This window comes from Psammomys obesus, unplaced genomic scaffold (assembly GCF_907164565.1).
Source record: "Psammomys obesus unplaced genomic scaffold, mPsaObe1.curated_primary_1811, whole genome shotgun sequence".
NCBI classification, from domain to species: Eukaryota; Metazoa; Chordata; class Mammalia; order Rodentia; family Muridae; genus Psammomys; species Psammomys obesus.
Genome location: NW_026587032.1, coordinates 839197 through 863795, shown reverse-complemented (window position 1 = coordinate 863795; position 24599 = coordinate 839197). Strand labels below are relative to the sequence as shown.

The 24599-nt window shown below is 54.4% G+C and overlaps 1 protein-coding gene across 3 annotated transcripts in view; it reads left to right on the top strand.

Moving 5' to 3' along the window:
• The first annotated feature begins 6701 nt into the window (after positions 1-6701).
• Tcf7 (transcription factor 7) overlaps positions 6702-24599 on the top strand; it is a 28568-nt gene continuing 10670 nt past the window's right edge. For all 3 annotated transcript variants that reach the window (XM_055602852.1, XM_055602850.1, XM_055602851.1), the window contains exons 1-3: positions 6702-7116; positions 7280-7346; positions 7784-7908. In XM_055602852.1, the coding sequence (XP_055458827.1) occupies positions 6865-7116; positions 7280-7346; positions 7784-7908 (444 nt within the window). In that variant the 5' untranslated portion in view covers positions 6702-6864. The remainder of the gene's footprint in view (positions 7117-7279; positions 7347-7783; positions 7909-24599) is intronic.

The following is a 24599-nucleotide window of genomic DNA, read 5'->3' as shown; positions in this document are numbered from 1 at the left end:
CCAAACCAAGAGCCTGGGATGTCCTGAGTGGCCTCAGTGCTGAGGGTAATGCAAGCTCTAAAGGGAGAAAGGAGCCTTCAGACCTTCAAGGTGGGAAGGCTTTTTGGATCAGGGAAAGATCATTTGCAGCCTTAAAAACACAAAGGCCTCTCAGATATCGTAGAGATGATAACTAAGAAACTGAGATGCTACCACAGTATCTCAGGAGCTTGGGAACCATATGCGGAACCTTTGTGCAACAGCTACAACACTGGTGGGCATTTTTTAATGGCCACACTATGCCTCGGTCCTAATTTACACTCAGGAAAGGCACAGGTGAAAGTTCCGCTGGAGTAGTGAGATGGCCCAGGAAGTAAAGAGGATTACTCTCTACACCTGGTGATTGGAATTCAGCCCTGGAGACCCAGAAAATGTGAAAGGAAAGAACTCCACACAGTTCTCTGACCTCTGAGTGTGTGTGCGTCAGAGTACATACACACACGATAATAATAAAAATGATGATGATGTAATGAGTTCAATCCCCAGAACCTACATGGTGGAAGGAAAGAACCAGCTTCTGGAGTTTATGCACAGGTCTCCACATTCAAACAGTAGCACCCACCTGCACACACAAAATAAATAAACAAATGCAATAATAACAATAAACAACACACACACACAAGCAAGCAAACAAATAAAAATACCGCCAAAGCCAGTGAGATGGCTCAGTGGGTAAAAATGCTTACCACACATACTGATGACCTGAGGTTAAATCCTTGGACCACATGTAAAAAAGCCAGATGTGGCAGCACACATCTTTAATGCCAGGATTCATTCCTATGGCAAAATAGGGAGCACAGACAGGAGAATAAGTCAACAGCTCCAGGGCTAGCCATCCTAGAGCACAGTACCACACCCGAAATAACAGATTCTACCTCAAAAACAAAGTAGAAGGAGAAAACCAAAGGATGAAAAATTGTCCTATGAGCCGGACGGTGGTGGAACACAGCTTTAATCCTAGCACTCTGGAGGTAGAGGCAGGAAGATCTCTGAGTTTGAGGCCAGCCTGGTCTACAGAGTGTGTTTCAGGACAGAGAAATCCTGTCTTGAAAAGGTAAAAAAAAAAAAGGAAGAAGAAGAATGATCTAGGGTGGGTGCTGTCTACTTTTATGGCAAATTGACACAAGATAGAGTTATCTGAAAGGAAGGAACTTCAACTGAGAAAACACCTCTGTAAGATCCAACTGTAACTGATTAATGATTGACGGAGATGGGTGAATCCCACTGTGGGCAATGTCATCCTTGGTCTGGTGGTCCTGGGTTCTATAAAAAATCAAACTGAGAAAGCCATGGGGAGCTAGCCAGTAAGTGGCACCCCTCCATGGCTTCTGCAGGAGCTCCTGCCTCCAGGTTCCAGCCCTGCTTGGGTTTCTGTTTTGACTTCCTTCAATACCAAATAAACCCTCCTCTCCAATTTTCTCTTGGTCATGGTGTTTCAGTTAGAAACCCTAACTAGGACTGATGGGAAGCCAGTACAATTGATAGAGTGCTTGCCCAGTGAGCATAAAGTCCTTGGTTCATGCTCAGCACCACATAAACAGGTTTTGGTGGTGTAGGCCTGAAACCAAGAAGAGTGGGAGCTGAGGGTCATCTTTGGCAAGAAAGAAAGAAAAGAAAAGAAAAGAAAAGAAAAGAAAAGAAAAGAAAAGAAAAGAAAAGAAAGAAAGAAAGAAAGAAAGAAAGAAAGAAAGAAAGAAAGAAAAGAAAGCTCTAAAGCTGGACTGATGGTTCACACCTAGGCTTTTGGAGGATGGGATAGGAAGAATTCAAGTTTCTGGTCAGCCTTAGCTTTACAGTGAGTTCTAAGTCTGTGTGGGTTACATAGGAGAGTATTGTCCCCACCAAACAGACTGTCTGACAAATATCTAATGATTTCCCTTGGCTCATGAGACTTCCCTACTTCAGGGGCCTGGGCAGCCCAAACCAGTATTGATGCAGGCACGTCTCTCTTGAAGTTACAGGCAGCCCTACATCCAGGCAGAGACTCGACATACCCCTTTCCTGTATGCTTCTTGACTTTCAGCTCTGGGGTTAATGGCTGTGTACCCCTCATTGTTCTCCTGAAACCATGTAAGGGATACCTGCAGCTTTTGGACAATTCTGGGTCCAGAAAACAGAGGAGTGACTTGAATTTGCTTGACAAGCCCCTGATAGATTGGGGACCCAGGCACAGGCCTGAGCCTATCCAGTTCTTAAGTGACAGGGGCTTGGCAGACACGCCAGGCTCACCTTGCTGTCTCTGACCCAGATCATCCCTTCTGATGAGTGAACTTCAGGTCCATTTATTAGGAATCCAGTAAGGAATTTGGCCTGTGGGAAATAGTGGTAAATAGACCCTCTGAATCTGTAGGGCAGACTCCTTAATCCTCCCATCTTAGGCAAAGTGTCTTAGGGTTTCATCAGTAAAAATTACCTAGCTAAAACAGCTTTATTATTTAGGTTGGTCGGTTTTGATTTTTGTTGTTTAATTTTGCAAGACAGGGTTTCTCTGTGTAGCCATATCTGTCCTGGAACTTGCTCTGTAGACATGTCTGGGTTCATAGAGATCTGCCTGCCTCTGCCTCCTGAGGGCTGGGATCAAAGGTATGCACCACCACCATCTGGCTGGTTTTTGAGCTTTTTAAAGACCGGGTTTCTTGGTAGGTTTCTTGTCCTATACTTAAACTCACTATGTAGCTCATGCTGGTCCTGAACTAGCCATCCTGCTGTGTCAGCTTCCCATGTGCAAGGATTTTATCAAGCCAGCTTTCGTGTGTGTGTGTGTGTGTGTGTGTGTGTGTGTGTGTGTGTGTGTGTTTCTAGGCAGCTGCATCATGCCACTGTACCATTGTTATTGTGTGTGGCACACACACCCTCCCTTACACATACAGGGAGAGAGAGAGACTATACAGTTTCTAGGAATAACCCGCAGTCTGCCTCAGGGACTGTGTCCAGCTCTGCCCTGAGAGAAGTTCCCCTATAGGGAGCGAACCTGACTAGGGCCTGCAGTCACCCTTCAGGTGGCTCCTGACAAGTCCCGACAGGACGGCAAGTGGGCTGGCAGGCAGGAAGACGGCTGCTCTCTGTTGCTCCTGAGTCTCTCTCCCTGCTGTAATTTACTCAATCCATCTGGGGTGCCTTTGAGCCATTTGCTGGAAATGCCACATTTCAAGGATCTCCCTGTTAGAAAAGGTCACAGAGTTCACGAGGGCCTTTCATGTTAAAGGAACTTGAAAGGAAAGGAGAGGAAATGTGTATTTTCAGACTTAGCTATGATTAAGTGGGCTCAGGCCATGAGAACAGTCAGATGATTTACATGGCATTACATGAAGAGACAATTAGCCTAACAACTTCCGAAAAATAGCGAGCTCGGGAGCACCCATTTATTAGAGCCTTGGAATGTGCCAGGCTTTGTGCTGAGCTCTTTACTAGGAGACAGTGATTCACCCAACCTCATGCTAGCATGAGGGAGAGGCAGGCCCAGATCGTCCACCCTTCCACCCGTGAGGATGCTCAAGCTCTGGGGCCAGTGATTTGCCCAGAGTCCCACAGGGCAGAAACCCAGGAGCTTCCTCCCTCCAACTGTAAAGCCTGGGGGGGGGGGGTGTCTTTCTCCGGCCTCTGAGGACCATCGAGTTCACCTGGTCATTTGCATAATGATGAAGTTACCACCTGTGGCTTGGCCACAGAAAACCTGGATCTCCCCCATAGCTGGTCTGCAACCCCAGCTCTCTGGGAACTTCCAGGGGAGTAGCCACCAAAGGGCTTCGCCACTGAGACACACCATTCTGTGAGAGCTCCTCACCCCTTTGAGACAGGGTCCCATGCCCCTGACGGACCATAAACTTCTGATTCTACATCTGCCTCCTGCCTGTATCTGCCGAGTGCTGGACTCACAGGCATGAACCACCAGCTTCGGTTTACACGGCATCAAGCCCAGTGCTTCGCACGTGCTAGACAAGCACCCTGTCAACCGAGCCACATCCCCAGACCTCTGGTTCTCCACTGTCCCTCCATGAAATAGGAATCACCCCCCCAAAAAAAAACCAGGATCCCCAGCATTTTGTTTGCCAGTGCCACGTAGCTAATTTCTGGGCTTGAGGCCAGCCTGGTTAAAAGAAAAAAAAAGGCCCTTAGGGATTTAGGGATTTCAGGGATGTGACAAAGATATGAGTGTGGCAGTTAGGTACTGGGTCTGGGTCTGATCCCCAGAGGCTGGAAGCTCAGCTCAGCACCCTCATTTTGAAGCTGTGACACCTTGGGTGACTCACACAACCTCTCTGAGCTTTAGTCACTCATTAGCGAAATGGGGACTATTGTCCCCATGTCCCAGGGTTTAGTGATGATAAGTGTGATGATGTGCGAGAGGCTCCTAAGGATGCCAGCACACTATTATCATCTGTGAGGTGATGATCGCAGACTCAGTGCTGTCTGGGCAAGGGGCTTCTGCTGGGAGATAACACCTGCCTTCTTTATGTTCGTATTATTTATTTTTATTTAGAATAAAATACATAGAATCTCACTATGTAGCCCAGGCTGGGTTAGCTCTCCAAACCGTGGGGGCTTTCCACACCCAGGTGAATTCCTCCCCCGCCCACCATCCCAAGCCATACTGACCCCTCTAGGTCTCTTGATCCCACTATGCCTGCACTTTTAGACTTCTGTGGAGACGGAGGCGGAGACTCAGCCCCTCTACCCCTGCCCTCCCAGGCCTCAAGCTCTTTTTTTATCCCTTCTTGACCGCCCCCCCCCCCTCGCTCATCCCAGTGGGGTGAGGCTTGGAGCCAGGATGCCTCAGGGTAGTGGTTCCCGGGCTTGGGGGATTTCACAGCGCTCTAAAGTCATCCAAAGAAACTGGAGGGTGGGAGGGTGAGCAAATCAGGGAAAAGTATATTTTCTTTTGCCAAATAAGGGCATATAAAACATTCCCTTTTCAGTTCCATCTGAAGATAGGCCACTTCTGCACCAATAAAGCAGAGAGGCCTTGCTCTTTGATAAAAGGGCAATACCTCGCTGGGGGGCAGGGGAGGGAACCCTGGAGAGGGGGCGGAATCACATCTCCCCTTCCCTGACTTTTCTTCAGGGAACTTCGACACCCCCCCCCCAATGGCCTGTGGCAGTTGGGACCTCATGGTCTGCCAACCATTATGGAAGCGACTTTGCCTAAACTGGAGTGGCTCATAAACACAGGAGGATCTGCAGTGCCTAGACTCAAGACGATCTCGATTCCCGTGCAACTTTCTCAAAGAGGTGCTCCCCGCCAAAGCTTTGCCCACAGCCTCGGAGTTGATGTGAGGGAGGCCTCCATCCCGGGCCTTTCCTCTCCTGTAGAGCTCTCCGTTGGAACCCCTGCCCTGCCCCCAATCCAGAGAGGATGGGGTCAAAACCAGCGGCAAGCTGGCACCTGTGGGGAGGAAGACTCGAGAGGCGCCAAGGGCGGGGTCTGCACCGCATCTCTATTGCCAAGCTGAGCACTAATGGCCAAGTCCCCCAGAGCTGGGAAGGGGGAGGGAGGAATGGGTATCTCAGCCCGGAGCTGGAGGACCCAGAAGCCCCGCTGGCAGGGCGCTGATAGGATCTCAGAGCTGAGAAGCAAGGCCCTGTCTCTTTGATCCTCGGCCAGGCAGGCTGGGCCTGGACCGGGAGGGGCGGTGCGGCTGTCTTCCGGCCGGCTTTGCGCCGCTGCCAGGGGTCCTGTGGGGCCCGGACTCGGAGAGGCGGCCAGGGTCCTCCTCCACAAATTAGCCACTGTTCCAGCTGCTCTCGAAAGAGGTGGAAGGGTCGATCCACACGTGCTTGGGACGGAGGTGTGCGCGTCTTCAGCTTACTGTGTCACTATCCAATTGGCCTAGTTGTAGCCAGTCAAGGCCGCAAGCGTGGGTACGGCCCCTGGGTGCCAAGGAGATGCCCCTGAAGAAGAGGCCCTAGGTACAGTCAGGGTCAGTGGGCCCTGGATGTCACTTCCCAGATGGAGTACTGCCTAAAGACCCCAAGATCATATTCCATGGCCCACGTGGCCGCCCAGAAAGTCTCAATTCTTGGACAGCAGGTTCTAGACGTCGAACTTAGTTGGGAAAGTCATGGAGCGCTGGAGAACCCACGTGAGTGGCTTATGGTTTTTCCTCGCCTCGGGGCCGCCACATGTCATCTATTTGCCGTGTTTGAGTTGCACATGCAACAGGCAGGCGCTCGCTCGATAAAGATGTAAGGGAGCGAACGCTTGTGCTTCTGTGAGCAGGGGGTCTGGAATATGGCCGGCGGGGGATGGTGAAAGGGGCAGGTGTGTGCGTCTGTGTGTGCCATGGTCCCTCCTCTAGCAGCTCCAGCTCAGGCCAAGGATGCTGTCACGCCAACGTTCCAAAACACCCACACGTCCCACGGCTCTAAGGAACCCCATTCTCCGCAGTTGGAGGAGGAAGTTGGGCGCAAGTTGTGGCTGTCTTGTAGGTAAGGAAACGGGAGTTCCACAGTTGAGCGATGGATTTCAGGCTGGAGATGGGACTGGCTCGAGGAGAGCGAGCCCTTTAAGACTATGCCCAGTGGGCCCGTCCCGGTCTCTCCAGGGAGAGCAGGGGCGGGGTCTGAGCGCGCCCCGCCCACCGCGGCCCCGCCCCGGCGCCCGCTCCGCCCCCGGCACTCTGCCCGCGGCGCCTTTGATGTTCCGACCCGCCAGCTCCCGGAGCGGCTGTGCCCCGCGCCCTCGCCCCGCGCCCACTGGCCGCTCAGGCGGAGTCAGCGCGCGCTCCGCCCGCCGCGCTCCGGGCTCGGAGCTCCGCACCCTGGGCTCGCCGCCTCCCAGGCCGGCTCTGCGCCCCTCACCCGGCGCCCCGGCGGGCGCAGCGCACCATGCCGCAGCTGGACTCCGGCGGGGGCGGTGCGGGAGCAGGCGACGACCTCGGCGCGCCCGACGAGCTGCTGGCCTTCCAGGACGAAGGCGAGGAACAGGACGACAAGAACCGCGACAGCTCCGCGGGCCCCGAGCGGGACCTGGCGGAGCTCAAGTCCTCACTGGTGAATGAGTCCGAAGGCGCGGCCGCAGGCGCCGGGGTCCCGGGTCCCGGCGTCCGGGTACATGGAGAGGCCGAGGGGGCGCCCGAGGTGAGCCCGGCCCGCTCCTCCCCGGGGAGCCTCGTCCCGAGTTGGGATCGTGCGGACCCGCCCCCCCATCCCCGTGCCCACACCCTCCCCCCGTGTGGTGTCCCATCTCTGAAGCCCCTCGTGTCCCCTCTGCCCCTCACGGCCTCTCTGCTTCTCTCCGCAGGCCCTGGGCCGAGAGCACACTTCGCAGAGACTTTTCTCGGACAAACTTCCAGAGTCCCTGGAAGACGGTGAGTTCTGAGCCGCCGGGGAAGACGCTAGAACCTGGGGTGGGGGAGTGGGGGGGCGGGTTTCCTGGGCGCCGCTGAGCTGGAGTCACTTCCGGTGCCCTGACCTTTATATGAGTAAACAGACCCCCGCCATCTCCGCCTCCCCTCCAGCCCAGGTGATTGACTAATTCTTCGCCCTGAGGAGCAAGCCTTGGCTAAGGTTCCCAGGCAGGAGGGCGCGGTGGGGAGTCTAGCCGCTGAGTGGAGGCCTGGGCTCTGGGTCTTACCCCCACAACTTGGGGATATTCCCACCCATTCGAAGGTCCCTGGTCTCTGTCAAGTCACGAACTTGAAGAGGACCCCTTGGCAGTATTTTTGTCTCTCTCCGGATCAGAGAGCCCTCAGCCCTTAGGAGCAGCTGGCCGGGTTGGTGTCTCACCCAGCTGTGGTTTTTCCAGGCCTGAAGGCCCCGGAGTGTGCCAGTGGCATGTACAAAGAGACTGTCTACTCCGCCTTCAATCTGCTCATGCACTACCCGCCGGCCTCGGGACCCGGGCAGCATCCCCAGCCTCAAGCCCCGCTGGTAAGTGACCCCAGCAGTCAGGCCCTGTCATGGGCTGGCCACCTCCTTGCCTATTCAGGTGAAGCTTGGACAAAAAGGGACTTCTCTGCCAGATGCGAATTCCTAGATGCTCTTACCCAGTTCACACCCAGTGGAGTCTGACCCAAAGGGAAAACTGAAGGAGGAATACCTGGGCTCCGCTCTTTCCGCGGTTGGCCTTTGTCTTCCCAACTTGCTCAAGCAGGTGCCTTTGTTGGATGGAGCTGGGGTTGTGGGTGGAAGTCACCAAACCTCTGAGCTGAGCCCCTGCCCTGCCCTAGCGTGATGTGCACACTCTGAGCAAGAGCTCTGTGGTTAGCTTTCTCCAGAGAAGCAAGGGAGCTCGGGTGTGAGGAGAACGGGTAAGAGCCTGAATCTCTTCCACTTCCTAGTTGTGCCTCAGGAGCTATGCTCCCATGCCAGCAATGCCTAAGCCTTGCCAGAGACGCTTGCCGCACGGTATGAGTTTTGATCAGGCTGGTCTTGTCTCACACACCAGGAAGGGTTTGCTAAGTGTGCTCTGTGGTTAGGGGTCAGCTACATGAATTAGCTGATGTCAGCCTGGTGACATGGCTGTGCTCCTCGTGAGCCAGGCCTGTGGCCCTTGGCTGCTGGTAAAGTGTGAGGAGCTGGTTCTGAGCTGGGTAGCATGGAAGCCCTACTTTTGAAAAGTTCCTACAAGGATCCCAGGCTGTCCTCAGCTGGGAATTAGGGTGTACGGAAAGCATGGAGGCCTGTTGGGTATAGCCATAAGCCCGGTGCAGGTTGAGACCCCGGGCTAGAGGTTAGGATGGCGAAGTGGCAGGGGCCACCCTGAAGACTGTGGGTGATTCCAAGAACGGTGGTTCTGAAAGCGGCCCCTATTGAACCTAGTGGCAGGCGAGAAGAGAGATGCAGGCTATTCTCCAGAAACAAGCTTTGGCTAAGGTTCCCTGTTAGGAGGGTGGGGAGGGGAGTCTGGGCTACTTAACAGGGGGAAGCCTGGTAGACTCCAGAAATGGACTCCCGTTCTTCACCAGGAAGCTGTGCGTGTCAACTGTTTGGTCTGCCTGCCTTTCTGCTCTGGGATGGCTTGGCATATGAGGTGCTTCTCCTGTATGTGAAGAGGTGGCTGGCTCCCGACACTACTGCTTGACAGTTGCCACTTGCCCTAGATAGAGACTTTGTGCTATGTACAAGCAGTGCTTAACAAAGATAACCTTTTAAAGTCCTCTAATGGGTGTAAAGCCATTGATCTGGGGGCCAGTTGGCATCACCTACCACTTTGAAATCACTGGCAAGCATTGTTTGGGCTGGAACTAGGTTCACTGTGGCAACCATGACTCGACAAAAGGCAGAGCCCCCAGAACCTTGGGACTTTCAGGGCTGCACAGCAACACAGGGAAAGGGCAGTGTGGGTTAGAGGTTTGCTCATAGATTGAGCCAGGGATAGGAGATGCCTAGAACTGGGGGGGGGGGGGGGGGGCAGTATCCAGCCTCAGGGTAAGGGTGACTTGGAGAGATACAAAAGTAGGAGAATGGTGGGTTCCCAGCGTCAGGACGAGCACCACTCAGCCTGCCCCGGGCTGTGTGTGTTTTTGCTTTGGCGTCCTCCGCAAGCTGCCACAGGTGGATAGCTAGCTATGTGTCCCTGTTCCCCTACCCTCCCCCTCAGCCACTGCCCTCGCCTCACCACTGCCTTCTGCTAACTATACTGACTTTCCTGGCTCTGCAGCATCAGCTGCTGAGCAGGGCTAGAAACAGAGCCGGGGGGGGGGGGGGGTTGGGGGTGATGTATAGGAGGACATGGACACTCAGAGGATAACTGAAGTCTGTGCTCTCCACTGTGGCGTGGGTTCTGAGAAGGGAGCCCGGGTCCGTTCTCCGAATTTGCACACGTGTTTTTAGCTGCCGTGCCATCTTCCTGGCCCAAGAGAGTCTCTTTAACAAACCCGACCGAACACAACACATAAAAGTCATAAAAAGTCAACGCAGCCTGCAACCCACGAAGAACTGTGCTGGGGATTCATGGATAGTTTGGTTTTACAAAGCAAAGTTGGTCGTTCTGTGTTTGGGGAGCACATCTGTCCCCCTGACTGGGAAAGACACCCTCATTCTCTTTAACAGGTAAGGAGTGCCTTGCAGGGACCCTGGGGGCAGGGAGTCTTTTGCCAAAGCTGATTCTTTCCCACACTCCTCTATAGGAAGACAGACAGTGTGCGGCTCATGCCCCGCCGACTGGGCCTGGATATAGGCCTCCTTTCTCTTTGCCCAGCATTTTCCGGGGGTATAGAGAAGCTCAGTAGTTACGCTGAGATGCCCAAGACCAATGCGTAGGCTTCCCTAGGTACCAGGGAAGGTCTGCTCCAGGGACCTTCCCTGCCCATATGCTACTGGGATGCCCGCGTGACTACCCCATCAGAGACATCTACACAGGCTACCTCCAGCCTTGCCCAGAGCAGTGAGCCTGACTCAACAGCCAGCTGCCATGGAACCCAGACTCTCAGCCCCTGCCCCAGTAGCTTTTTTGGTATTTGGTTTCCTTTTCACCTTCCCTGGCAAATTGGCCGCAGGTGTTGGTGGGGTATCTTCCGAAGTCTTGCAGGCAGTTAGCGTGGCCTAGAGCAGAGGCCGTGAGTGTGCGAGGTTTTTGTTTGTGCGTTTATGGATGAGTGTGCGCTCGTGCATGCTGCTGCATGTGCGTGCATGTGTGGGGGTGTCACAGAACCATCTGCGGGAGTTGTTTTTCTCCCTGCACCATGTGTGTCCCAGGGTTCAAACTCGGGTTTTTCTGTCATGCTTCACAGCACATCCTGCTTGGTTTGTGGTGTGCGTGTGTTTGTTTGTTTGTTTTATCTTATTTCCTCTGACTTGAGACTCGGAACAGAGTTGGGGTAGGGAAGGAGTAAGCTGCTGGGCTTGGCTGGGTTGTGAGAGTTGGTGCTGTCGGACCCAAGGTATCATCCTTTAGGGAGACTCCGGCAAGTGGCTTTGCGTGCCAGTGCTATCCCAAACAGGACAGAGACGACATGAGTCTTTGGCCCCTTCTGTGGGTTCATGTTGAAGCCTGCGGCCTGGAAAGCCTTTCGCCATGTGGGTGATAGGCAGCACAGTTCAGTGGTTGTCAGGGGTTGCAGGTAGTTGAGAACTAGGGCTGACTGCTAGTGGCTGTGGGGTTTCTTTTGGGGAGGGGGGTGATGAGTGTGTTGTAGAATGAGGTTGTGATGACCGTTGTACAACCTTACCTAGCTACTAAAGCCACGGAATTAGACACTTGAAAGTGGTGCATTTTATGGTGTGAGGGTTATGGCTCAACCTTTTCTTTTTTCTTTTTCTTTTTCTTTTTTAAGCTGAGGCTTTGGCCTTGGCAGAGGCCACATTTCCCTGCCCCCAGTCCCCACAGCTCTCTGGTACTTGTACATGTATTTATCCAGTGGGTCCAATAGCAGTTCTAGTTTGGAGAAGGATGACATAGGACTCATGCTTGGGCCCCTGTCCATTGAGCTTTCCTCTGTTCCTGGGTTGAGGTCCAGGCTGAAAACTATGCGGTAAACTTTCGGAGGGCTAGGGTGAGGGGTTAGGCAGGACTTGGGGGAGCCAAGGAGGGAAGTCCTGTTGCCCAGCGGGCTTCCTGTCAGAGCTGGGTGAGTATCAGCCTTCCCCACAGAGAGGGTTTGCTCCAAGTCTTAATGGTGGTAGGGCACCAGTTAGGGCATAGTGAAGCTTTTTAGGGGGAGTTTAGATATGGCACCAGGATGCCACATGATAATAAGCAGGGTTATCCCTGGGCATGCCCATCTATTTTAGAAGGCCCAGCTATGGGTGTCCTAAGCAGAGCCGGCCCCATCATGGGCTGTCAGGGATTCCAGTGAGCGGCTTGTTGTTCAGCAGAGGAAGATGAAGAATGGCCCCAGCATGCACTGTGGCCTCCCTCTGGACAGGAGTGTGGCTCGGGGATGTTTCTCCAGATACAGCCCAGACCTTCCTGTTCTTCACCTTGTCATATCACCCACCAAGTATCCTCACGGTTGCTTTCTCTTAGATGCGAGCAGATGTCTCCTCCAGGGTCCCCTCGCCTCCCTCTCCTCCCTGACCCATACCTTCACCCACAGTCACAAAGCAGTGAAAGGGCTCTGTAGGAGCTTGGGTCAGATCACATGTCTCGCCTCATTGAACCTCTCAGGGCTTTTGCGGGAAAGTCTAAGGCATCTACCACAGCCTGAGGGCTGAGGCTCCCCAAAGTAGCCAGCTCTGTGTCCTCGTGGGGTTTACACCTACAAGATTCCCCCTCACCTCAGATTTTCCCGCTTGTGCCCTCAGCTTGCCGTCCTGCCCCCTGGCTTTTCATGTGGCTTCCACCTTCTCGTTCCTCATTCAGGGCTTATTTCACACGACTCCTCCAGGAGCCTCTGACCGGTCTTCCTCAGGCCTTGGCTACCTTGCTCACCCTGACAGTTCATCAGACCAAGGTGGTGGGCACTGCTGTCCAGGGGCACTTGGTGTGCCCTTCTGTTAACATCTCCCGGTTTCCCATCTGGGGAGTGAACTAGCAAGCACCCTTGTAGAAGCAGAGTGAGGATTTGCAGCTTTGCCAGAGAGGTGTCAGGGCAGTTGGTGGCAGGCATTAGCCATGGTTTGGTCTTGGCTGTCCTCACCCACGGGCCTCCACTTGGCTTCCCGTCTAGAGAGCTGTGCTTCTACTTTGGGCCAGACAGGTCTGATTGTAGACCCTTCAGGTATAGGGCTCGGGCTGCTGGGCCTGGTACCTGCCCTGCCCCAGTGGCTTCTTGGGTGAGATGTGCTATTCCTGAAAGTCCCCACACACACATACCACAGAGTAAGTTTAGTCCACACAGAGCCCTCATACTGAATGTGAGGAAGTCAGGTTTTGTAAGGAAAAGGGAGACTATATCACCTCTCTTTGGCTGCCGAGCCATTTGCAGACCTTTCCTAAGCGCTGCACACAGAGCCTCCTGGTTTGTAGGGCCCTGTCGAAGTACAGCCCAGGCAACACCCGTGGGCTTCATCCAGTCCATTTGGGGGCTTTTCCTAAAGCGCAACATCCAGGGTAGTTCTGGGACCAGGAAGTAGTGCAGCCCCAGGTTTTGGCCTGTGACTGTTCCCCGGCCGTACAAAGCCTGATGCCCCTGGACTGAAGGGACATTTTGTCTTTGTTGCTCTGCACTCACTGGGTGGGCAGTGGGACTTGGAAGTTCCTGGTAACTGTGTTTCTTTGAAGCCTGGGAAGGCTGGGAAGGTTTGGTGGAGCATTTGGGCTATCTGCTGCCTCTCCTCTGTCCCCAAGCTAGAAATCTCCGAGGGTGGCTTGCGCCTTGCCACTTTCGTCAGGGTCAGGAAGCCTCCCTTTCAGAGCCCTGCTTAGAGCTAGCTGGGTTTCTAGCTCCACCCTACCCAGGGCCAGCGAGGAGGCCTGCTTCGGACCCCTTTGGAAAGACAGTGTGAGCTAGCTCACTGTCCTTAGGCTTGGAGGGCAGCACAGAAGGTGCCAGAACCAGGGTTCTGTCCCAGCCTGCGCTGAGCCGTGTTTGTGTGCAGTCAGAGGAGGCCGTGGGGTTGTACTCTGTAGAGACCACAGCCCTCCCCACCACCCCTGAAAGCAGCAGGGTTGAGTTGAACTGGAAAGCATTCTAGGAGTGCCAGTTTAAAGCCCTACTGCTGAGGTTAGATTAGGTCAGGGTGGGCCTAGAGCCTGGGTGGGGGTGGGGAGCAGCTACAGTCCCTCTGAGGCTCCTCGGGTCTGTTGTGGTCCCAGAGCCATAGAGTCACACGCCCTCCCCCCTTGTGACTGGGGTTTCCTGCCTCTGTGTACAAACAAGGCTCTGTTGGAGGAAACAGGTGTTTTATCGGGTCACAGGAACCCCACCATCCCCCAGCTGTCCAGTGCTCGGATTCTTCAGCAGGTGGGGAAAGGGAAGCCAGGTGGGGAGGAACTCGTCATAGCACAAAGGAAAAGCATTTAGTCTGGAAGGTTCATCATCTGCCGCCCTCTGAAAGCAGGGATGTGAGGGGCCGTGCTCTCTGGGGGGAATAAAACATTTGTGGAAGTCCATTATAGTGGAGGCCTGAGACCGGGACAGGGAGCTGTGGGCCCCTACACCTCAGGCTGGCCTGGGGTCCCCCAGATAGCCATCAGCGCCTGCTAGAACCTTGGCTTCACACTCTCCGTCTTTTGAGCCACGTGGATGGGAAGTTATCACTGCCCCCCAGAGTTCAGTCCTTGGAGAGACACACAGAGCTGCTCCCCACGAGCCCCAGTTCCTCACTGAGGTTCTGCTCAGCTGGATAAAAAACACAAAAGAGTGAAAGCGGCTGCTGCGGGGGCAGCTGGTGAGGCTTCCTGAGAGAAGCCTCTGCAGGAGAGAGTGGGAGGATGCCCTGGGTGGGGCACAGTAGAGCAGAGGAGAGAGGCCTGATGGGCTTGTTTCCTGTCACCTGGACAGACCCAACCCCAGGGTCCTCGAGGAATGTGCAGTGAGGCTGGGAAAGGGCTGCCACCAGGCGTCCACCATGTGACCTTGAGGCCCAGGCCTCACTGGTTCCAGAGCCTGGGAGGGGTGGGTAAGCACGTGCAGCGGGCTGGCAGCCCTGTCAGGGCAGGGCGGTGCCCACCACAGATGGTTTGGGTTGGACATGGAAGCAGAGGGCCGTGGCAGGCAGAGCTGGCAGCTGGGGCAGGGTGGACACTGGGAGCAGCAGGGTGATTGGAGGAATGTGAGCAGAGACTAGGCTAGGGAGAAAGGAGGGGGTTGGCCAGAGAGCCCCAAAAGTGGGCGCTGCTGTCGTGTAGCCCACTGGTGATCCAGTCAAGGCGGAGGAGCAATTCTAACCAGAGTTCATCTAGCAGTGCTCTGAGGTCCCAGGGATTTAAGGAGGTCCCTGCAGCCCAGAGCGTTCTCTGCTGCCTCCTTCAGGCAGTCTGTAGCCTCCCCTCACACACTGAGGTGCATGCCTTTAATCTCAGGGTTTGGGAGGCTGAGGCAGAGGGATTGATGAGTTCAAGGACAACCCGGACTAAATCATACAGTCTGAAAAACAAAACAAGACAAACAAACGAAAAAACAGAAATGAAAAACCCACAACAACAAACCACCTACAAACAAAAAAACTGGACTCTTAAAAAAAAAAGACACTGCAAGGCTGGAGATGAAGCTCAGTTGGTAGAGACTACCCAGCTAGCAGAAAGCTCTGGGTTTGATCCCCGAGTTCAAGGCCAGCCTGGGCTACACAAGACCCTGTCTCCAAACAGTCGAGTGTGGTTTGGGTCGTGGGCCTCAGACTGGAAAGCTTTCCTTAGCCTGGGTGGGCTCATCGGTTTTGTTATTTCTGTGTTTGTTTTTGGTGGTGCTGGGATTGAAACAGAACCCCTTTATCACTGAGCTGTATCCCCAGACCCACCTCTCGGTAATAATCCTGTGGAAGAGCAGGACTCTTAACCAAAGCGCCATCTCTCCAGCCCTCCTGCGTGTCCTTTTTGGGGTGAGGTCTCACTGCATTTCCTACGCTGGCCTTGAACTCACTCTGTCGCACTTGCTGCTCTTGAGCTCCTCTGATAGCAGGCTCCTGGGCAGCTGGGACGAGAAGCTTGCGCCACCAAAGCTTTAGTAGAGTTTGTTCTTGCCAGAGGTTTTGTCCCATCTGCTACCTGCTGGCCCATTTGGTACACAGGGCTCCTCTTGGCACAGGCCCTCGGCGTGGAGGGTGTCTGTCACTTGCCGGGGGCCTTTGCCTCAGGAGAGCTGGGAAGGGTGTGAGCTTTGGTCTCTCCTGCCGGGAGGCTGCTCTTGCGGCCTGTCCCCACCCATGGAGACTGCCTCCCTGGACTGCACCCAGATTCTGCCTTAGAGCCAGAGCCAACCGGGTGACACAGCCTTCCCTGGAGGCCCTGACTCTACAGCCAGAACTCCCTGGAGATCAGAGGAAGCAGACACGCTGTCAAATAAATACGCTTCCTCCTCAAGCCCTCATCCCCCATTAAAACAGCCACCTCCCGCTCCAAGAACAGGGGAGCCGTCTAGGCCCCACACTGTCTGCTTCCAGATGACGTGTGTATAGCAGAGACTCAGGCCTGGGTGGCCAGGCCTGGGCCTCAGGGAACAATGGTGTGTGGGCTCAGGATGGTTAGCGCTGCCTAAACCCCACTAAGTCTGAGCACACCTCAGCCAGTGGTAGTGGATCACTCCCTTCAGGCTGGTTTTCCTGTGATGGCAGAGGATTGTGGTGGCCTCTTGGCCTCTCTGGGTCTCTGTGTCCTCTCCTCAATGGGTGGGAATCTTGACCCCAGCACTTTTTAGAGAAAACCACTCTTTTCTCTAAAAATTCTTGAGGTCCAGATAGGTATAAATTGGAAAGGACTGTTAATAGGATGGGCATTGAATAGGATTTGTTGGCCATTGTAAGGACCAGCCTCACCATTAGGCAGTAGGGTCCACGGAGAGGGAAGGACAGGTGATGGGAACCCAGGATGGAGACGCTGAGTAACCCTGACTTGTCTGTGTTGTCAGGGGCCCAGCCTCCTGGCCTGCTGGGCCGCCATCTGAAACGCATTACTGATGCTTTGTAAACTCCCATCATTCAGCCACATGAAAGCCTCAGACCTAAAAATAGCTGCACCCGGAGGACGCCCCGCACTGGTGGGGCTCAGCTGACCTCTGCACACAAACCCTCCTCCATGCCGCCACCCCTGCCCAGCAGCCCCGAATGGCAGGGCTGTGCATACCCACCCACCCACCCACCCAGTGTGGGCGGCCGCTGCCTGAGGCTGCTGGATCCAGACATGGCCTTTACTCTGCTGGCCAAGGCTTCAGGCCCAAGGCCTTACCTGGGGCAGACTGTCTGGAACAGGAGAAAGACTGCTGGAGGGCACGATGCGGACCCTTCTCTTGGCTTGTCCTTGCCTGGAATGAGTGGGAGGCTCGCTGAGCAGCAAATGGAACCATCCGAGGGCACCGAGGCCAGCCTAACACTGATCTGGCCACTGGCCAGTGTGGGACAGGAGGGTCACTGGCTGGGGTGCTGGTAAGGGAAGGGTGGGCCTGGCTGCTGATGGGTGGGGTGGAAAGCCAGCAGCAGCGGCGGGGTCCTCCGGCTGCCAGCACTGACTCCTTACCCTGCTGTCTGTGGGTTCCCTCTCCCTATGGTCTCTGTGACCAACTGCAAACCACTCTTTTCTCTAAAAATAAACATGCTTATGGGATTGGGGGACGCTTTGTAGCTATCAAAGGAAATAATAGGGTGTTTAAGAAAATTACATTGCGTTTTAAATAACCAGCATGAAAGTCATTAAGTTTGAAGTTTTCACTCAGATCATATGGCTCTGTGGCCGCCTGGTGGCCAGGCAGGCAGAGGGTGGGTGGGCCTCTGATGGCTTGTGGAGAGCAGTGGGGTCTTTGCCAGGCATGGCTGGACACGGGTGTGCCGGTTGCGGCAGCCACCCCAGAGTGTGATGGTGGGCTTTGAAGCAGTGTGCGGCCCCGGGAGCAGCCCTGTGGGTGGGGATGTAGGAACAGACAAAGCAGGGAGATCCAAGGCCAAAAGGTTGGTGGCTGTGTCAAGTGGAACGTGGAGAGATTGTAGCCGTGATCAGAAGGGGCTAGAAGGAGAGCGTCCAGGCCATATCTGTCCTTTCAGTACTGGATTCTCGGTGCCCACTCAGGGGCTGGCACTCGGTAAGTGCCTAGAAAACAGAACATCTCTTGCAACTAGATGTATCTTCTTTCATGACAGAGCTTCAAAACAACAAAACGAAAAACCACGTAGGTTCCAGGTGTTTGCCTGGCAAACCAGGGCCCTCCTTAGGTTCAGTTCCCAGCACTGCATAAATTGGCTACAGCGGTAGATTACCTCTTACGATCAGGCAGGAGGATCAGGCTTTCAGGGTCATCCTCAACTAAGCAGTGAGTGCAAGGCCAAGGCTACAAAACACAAGGTCCTGTTTTGTTTTGTTGGGGGTTCTTGTTTGGTCGGGTGGTTGCTGTGTAAGCAGAAAGATCTGCGTCTAGCCCCCCAAAACCCGTGCAAAGCTCAGTGGTTGTGTACACTCACACAACCAGTGAGGTGCCAGGGAGGCAGGTACAGGCTGGCCATGGAGCTCTCTAGCCGGCCAGCCTGGCTTGTAAGCTCTGGCTTTACTGAGAAGAGACCCTGTCTCAGGAAATAGAAAACAAACAAAAAACACCTTTCACTTCTGGCTGCCGCAAACACACACATTCAGGCACATGTGTTGTCAGACTTTTTAAAAAACTTTTATTTACATTTCTTGTATCTTTTTCTCCCTCTTCTACCCCAGTCCCTTTTAACACCCCAACACCAGGTGAGAGAGAAAGTGTTAGTGGGAATGGGGCGCAGTTCTCTTCGCTGCTTCCTGCTGGTTAGGGTGGTCCGTCCCACATCCAGGACCAAAACAAAAACATGTTTATATCCACAACACACATGTTCCTATACGGACAGGCACATTTACATAAACACACATGCACACGCAGCGTGTTCTCTTACTGCCTTCATTCTGCAGGTGGGGAAACTGAGGCTTGGAGAAGTGCCTGGCGGTCAGGATCTGGATGTGGGCCTTCCCCTGCTGTCCACGCTCCTCCTCGTTGCTTGTCTCCCTTTGTTCTAGAATGTGAGGGGCAGGAACAGCTCGGGCTGTGATGCTGCGTGGTTTCCTTCTGGCCCCAAGAAGAGACTTGGGCTCTCCCTGACCCTCTTAAGTCTAGGCCAGACTGACCCTCTCCTTCCACATCTGGCAAGGTCAGTCCCCACACAGTGGAGAAGGCCGCATCTCTTGGTTGAGAGACAAGACTACAGGGCTTTCCCCCTCCCACCCCCGCCAAGGAAATGTCACATGGAAAACAGTTTGTAAACTGACCTGTAAGGTTGAGCCAAGTTTGGTGTATAGCAGAAGATGGTTAGAAACTGTCTCTTGTGGAGTTTTCCTTGCCGGCTTGGTCCTCACTTAGCCCAAAGCCTGCTGCTAGGCTTCTTGGGCCAAGGTACCCCCTCTGGGGTGTTAGCCTGGAGAGTTTCCTAGGCTCTGAGTCCTTGGGAAAAGCTGGGCTAAGGAGATGGAGGGTCCCCTGAGGCCTGAGTGTGATACCTGTCGACAAGCTTCTTGGGAGCCAGAGCCTCTAGCCAGACTCATGGGGATGTTTTGAGGACAGTGTTTTTGAACTGTCCCTTGTGGTCACTGGAGGCCAGAGGGGAGCTCATAAGCCTGGCCTGATGGTGACCAGGCAGTGGTCCAAAGAACATTGAGGGCTGGCAGTCCCAACTTCAAACAAAGCTGGCTTTCCTGAAAAGCCTTTGTCTAGGGAAAGGGCTTGCTTTTGTCTCTTTCCTCCCTCCTTTTGATCTTAAGTACAAAAAGAATATTAGCAAATACAAATAAGAGCTCACCTAGGCCTTGACACATTCTACACTACTAGCTCATGGGCAGGCAAGTGTAGACACAAAGGGACTTGCCCCTGTGTAAGTGTTGGAAGGCAGGTTTGAACCCAGCTCCTCCACAGTACCCTGTTGCTCTGTAGGTAGCGTGTACAGTATAGACAGCTGGGTACTTTTGGCTGGCCCATGCATCTGCCTCCTTGCCCATGGGAATTCGGTGTTCCCTGTCCTGTGTAGGAACATTGTTCCTACAGGTGTGTAGCAGTGCCTGTATAGTGCCATTTTACACAAGTCGCCTAACTCAGCTTCTTCAGGGGCTGCATCTCAGGACCCTGTGTCGACCAGCCCTGCCTCTGCTTCTACTGAGTGTAGAGGGTGTGGGAGCACTCCGGGCCCGGGAGCCTGCCTTTAAGCGGCTTCTCTCTGCACCTTGTCTTGTGACTTTATGGATGAATGGCTGGACTGAGTCCACACAGAGCTCCTGGGTATTAACCTGGAGTAGGTTGGAGGGTCAGACCAGAATGAGCATCCTGATATGGCCTCCGGGCAAAGCTGTCTTCTTAAGGCAGGCTGGGCGTCCAGGTGACTTGAGGGCCCTCGTGCTGTCCTTCATGGATTTACACTGGGGCAGCAATGCATGCTGTCTGAGGATGAGGTCTAGGTCTCGTCTCTTCCGCATTCCTGCTACTGCTGACCACCTTCCCCTCAGCATCGCCTGAGCTACAGAGTTGAGACCCTGCCCACAGCCAGCCAACCGAGATTTCTTTGGCGGGGAGCCGCCAGCATTAAGTGCTGTCCGTGAGGGCTGGCCGAGTGGTAAGGCTGCTGACCAAGAACCCAAGAGGCTGGACACAGATCCACACTGGTCACTGCTCTCCACGAGGCCTGAGCGGCTCAGTGGACTGTTCTTGCTTCACCGTCCTCTTCTGCAGACTCTTCACTCCCAGCACAGTGGCTTGGGAAAAATGGTAGGAGTCTGGCACAGGCTGGAACTCTGTTGACCGCTGGGCATGGAGCCAGCCGCTGCTGGACTGACAGCTCTGAAGTCTGCACCTTGCTTCGTTATTCTCAGCCCTCCATCTCTACAAAGCCTCCAGCTGTGCCCCCCACCCCACCCCCACCCCAGGCACAAGAGCTTCTAAACTGCTTAAGTGCCTCACCGTCCCTATTGCTAAGCCCAGACAGGGTTAAGGCTCCATCCATGGTGGGCTTGACATTGGGCACTTACAAGGAGCAGAGCAGCTGCCTGCACTGGGGGCAGGCCCAGCCCTAGGCCGCTTGCAGAATCCCCAGACAGGGTGTTCGTAAGTGTTAGCTAGCAGCTCAGCTGCAGCAGCTCCCGGAAGCTTCTATTTTCCTCTGAAAACATCCTGTCCTGAGGGGCGTTTACCTCAAAGAGGAGGAAGGGAAACACAAGTAGACAAATGCATAGAAACCGCGAGGGGCCGTGGGCAAGGCCACTCAGCTTAGGGGGTTTGTCTAACTCTGATGGCACCTCTTGCCCGGGCTGGGTGGAGAAACCTGTGGTTTGCCAAGGCTGCGTGCAGGGACTCTGGTCCTCTCCTCCGGTGAGGCAGGTCTGTTATCTGATGTGAGGGCCAGGAGGCTAGTGGACTAGCCACATGCTATTGGCAGTGCTCTGCAACCATGGCAACAGCTTTGTTGCTGACAGGTGGATGTAAAGCCTCTTGGGCTAGGGTGTGGCCCAGCTGTCCCCAGCCCTTTCAGCTCTGCTGGCCCTGAGGCCCTGGCCCCGGTTCGGTAGTAGGCATCTGTCCCAGGGTGTTGGTGAGACCCTTAGAGGTTGTCGTTCCTTGGATAGCACTGTGTCCTGGGTAGTAGGACCCGGGGCCGGGGCTCTTCTAGCCCATTCTTCTCAGCCAGGCTGAAGTATTTCTGCAGAAGGAGGTCTGTGGAAACCTGCAGGTAGGTCCAGCCTGACTTCATTTGGAAGGTATAAGAAACGTGCATCCTAGGACGTTGATTCTCACAGGCTCAGGCACTCTGGATCCTCCCAGCCACTAGCCAAACCCCTGAGCATATGGGTGTCATTGCTGCTGGATGATGACTCCATTGCTCTACACTGATCACCTGGCCTTAGTTCAGTGACAGAAATTACAGGCATAATCCCAGAACACAGGGAGGAGAAAGGGCAGGTAAGGATACAACAGGGCACCAGCCACATATGGGAGGCCCAGGCAGTCTCCTTTATATGAGCCAGGGAAGGAGCACTCTAGTCCCCTGCGGCTGGTGCAAAGAGTGAGGAAAGGAAAGTTCAGAGACTCTCTGACATCTTTTGTGGCCCCAAGAATCCTTGAAGGAGTCCAGTAGGCTATGTGCCTACTGGATGACATCCTCTCCTCACAGAACCTTCCCTCAATGCCTGTGTCAGATGGGTTTCCTCGTTTGTTTGTTTTCCAAGACAGGGTTTCTCTGTGTAACAGAGCCCTGGCTGTCCTGGACTTGCTCTGTAGACCAGGCTGACCTCGAACTCACAGAGATCTGCCTGCCTCTGCCTCTGCCTCTGCCTCTGCCTCCCCAGTGCTGGGATCCCAGGCCTGTGCCACTGTGCCAGGCCTGCCTCGTATGTTGATACTACATAGCTGCCCTGATGTGCTCTTGCAATCATAGCCCACCTGCATGCCTCATGTCTGCCCTAGAGCCCATAGTTTACGGAGCGGATCTTCTTCCCCTCCACAGACACTCTCCGGGGCCACCCCAGCCTGTGGTTGATGCTGGAGACAGCGCCCTTGCCCTGAGGGACTAGAAGTCCCAGCCACAATGGCAAGTGTGGTGGAATGTGCAGAAAATCGGGGCATCAAGGATTTCCCCAGGCCTTTTTTCCAGGTCTTCAGAGAATGACCTGAGTGCAAAGCCCAGAGTCAATGATGAGCAGCTCTCTAAGATGTCCAGGCATTTGCTTGCCAAGCTGGCAGACACCTATCCAGGTTAGAGGTGGACCTAGGTCTGTGGAGGAGCCAGCATGGAAAGGAGCAGAAGGAACTAGGGAGTCTCATGAGGCATTGAGACCGAGAGCTGGGTGTTTGGGTTGAACAGGAGCATGCCTGGGCTGGGCCTGGAGATGTGGCTAGGGCCTGGACATGTACCAGCGTTCACTGTCCAGGAGGCTTCTGATGACTGTTTTCAGAGTCGGGAGTATGGGCTCAGCACAGCGTAAGCTAGCCAAGCTAAAGGGAAAGACTGGGCTAGCTCCCTCTGCAACCCAGCCTCCTGTTCTATCCGTACTAATCACAGGTCTTTGCACTATAGCAGCTGGTAGCTGAGCTCTGACCGTGACCTGTGCTTTGGTTTCCTTACCTGCCAGTGGTGATATTCACTATGCCTACAAATGGTAGGTCTGCTCTGGAGTGTCTGGTGCTCAGAACTGTGCCTGCCCCATGCTCAATACTCAGTCATTAGCAAATGCTGTTCTCCGGCTCAGACATTTCCTTGCTGACACATGCTGGGAGCTCAGGGACACATCCTGATACTTGCTCACGCGTAGGGTCCTGGGTGCCCAAGAACACTGCTTTGGGCTCAGACCCTGCCACAGGGCTTTCTTGAGAGGACTTGTTCTTCCACCCCCATCAAGCTGGAGGCCAGAGGAAACGGCAACTTTCTTCGCTGGGAAAGTGTTGTGCGGCTCAGGCGTTTGGGGGTTTTTAGAGTCAACCGTCAGAGGCGAGGGAGTTTCTCTGCTGGTGGTGACAGGGGCTGTCAGCGAGCTCTCAGCCTTGTGAACAGACCGCTGCGGTCTGCAGGGAAAATGTCGACTATGTTTATTTTTTTACCTGAACCTGCAGGAAGTGGGGGGCCAGGGGCAGCCTAGCTGGGCCCAAGCTCAACTCCAGAGTAGAGCTCAGGGGTCCCCCATTTCTACCTTGTTCTGCCTTGTCCTGAGGTGGTAGCCAGGTAGGGTGCTGGAGTTGGGGGCTTCCCAGAAGATACCTTTAGGGACAGTAGCTGAGGGTGGGTGTGGGAGAGTCTTTGAACAGTAAGAACGTGCTGGTAGTAGGAAGGACCACCTCTGTTGGGAGGGAGCCGGTTACCAGGTAGGCTAGATAAGTCCTGGCAGGAGTATCAGGGTACCTGTAGGCACTGAGTCCTGTACCTGTCCTGAAGTGCCACAGGCTGGTTCAGGAGCAGCTGCCAGAGCTCAGGCAGAGGCAAGGAGTGTGGATGTGGGGTGGCCAATGTGAGGGAAAGCACCAAATACAGTTGAGTCCCTGGCTCCTGTTTGCATCTTTATGCCCCTCCATGTTCTGGCATCTACCGTGTCCTTTCCCTCAGTAAGGAGCTGAGGCGCTGTGCTGTTGAGGTGCTCAGTGCCTGGTGGGGACAGTTAGCCCAGACCTGCCTTGTTCCCTTGGAGGCTAGGGACAGTCACCCTCAGGCAGCAGAGGGAGGTGGAGCCCAAGTCCCTGAACTTGCCATGCACACGCCAAGCCCTGGGCAACCCCACCCTGTTGTCTGGGAAGCCTGGCACTGAAACAGCCTGTGCCGAAGCCCTGGAGCGGGACGTTCTACTGGCTGAGGGGGGCAGGGAGCCTGGTGCCAGACGGTTCCCCCTGGCTAGCACCACCAAGCATGGAAGGGGCTAAACAGTGGGGTCAAGAGGCAGACAGCACAAACTTGGGAAGGACTAGCCAGGCCCTCAATACCTGCCCTAGAGCCCTGGCCTCCCAGGGCCTCTAGCTGCTGGTGGGCTCTTTGCCCTACCCTGGCCACCCAGTGCTTCTGTGGTTTGTCTGCAGACTTCCAGTTAATGAGGCTTCCCCCTCCAAATACGGGAAAGACGAGTAGGCAGGACAGGCCTACCATTCCCAGGATCCTCAACTGCCTTATCTCACTGCCTTGCACATTCACACCCATGTACATACAGAGCAGGCAGGAGTTGTAGGCTGAGCTGGGCTGGATCTGAGGCTTCTCGGATACAGTCCGAGCTGCACAGCAACCTGGCCCTCAGGAAGCAAAACTGGACCTTAGGTAGGGAGTGGTATGATGCCTGTGCCATGAGGTCTAATAATCCCGAAGGAGTAGAGTTGCCATGAGGCTGTACTGTCTTGGAATCTATGAGGATAAAAAAGGCCTTGAAGATTGTCAGGAAGCTTTCTATTGTAAAACTGCCTCAGCAGTTGCTCCTCAAAACTAGGACAAAGCCAGACTTTTTTTTTTTTTTTAAATGACTGATGAGGTAGGGAAGACTGATATTCTCATTCCTTCCCAGAAGACAGGAGGCTCAGATCGGGATCCTGGAGTGCCAGGATCAGGAAATGGTTAGCAATCGTGGAGCTTCC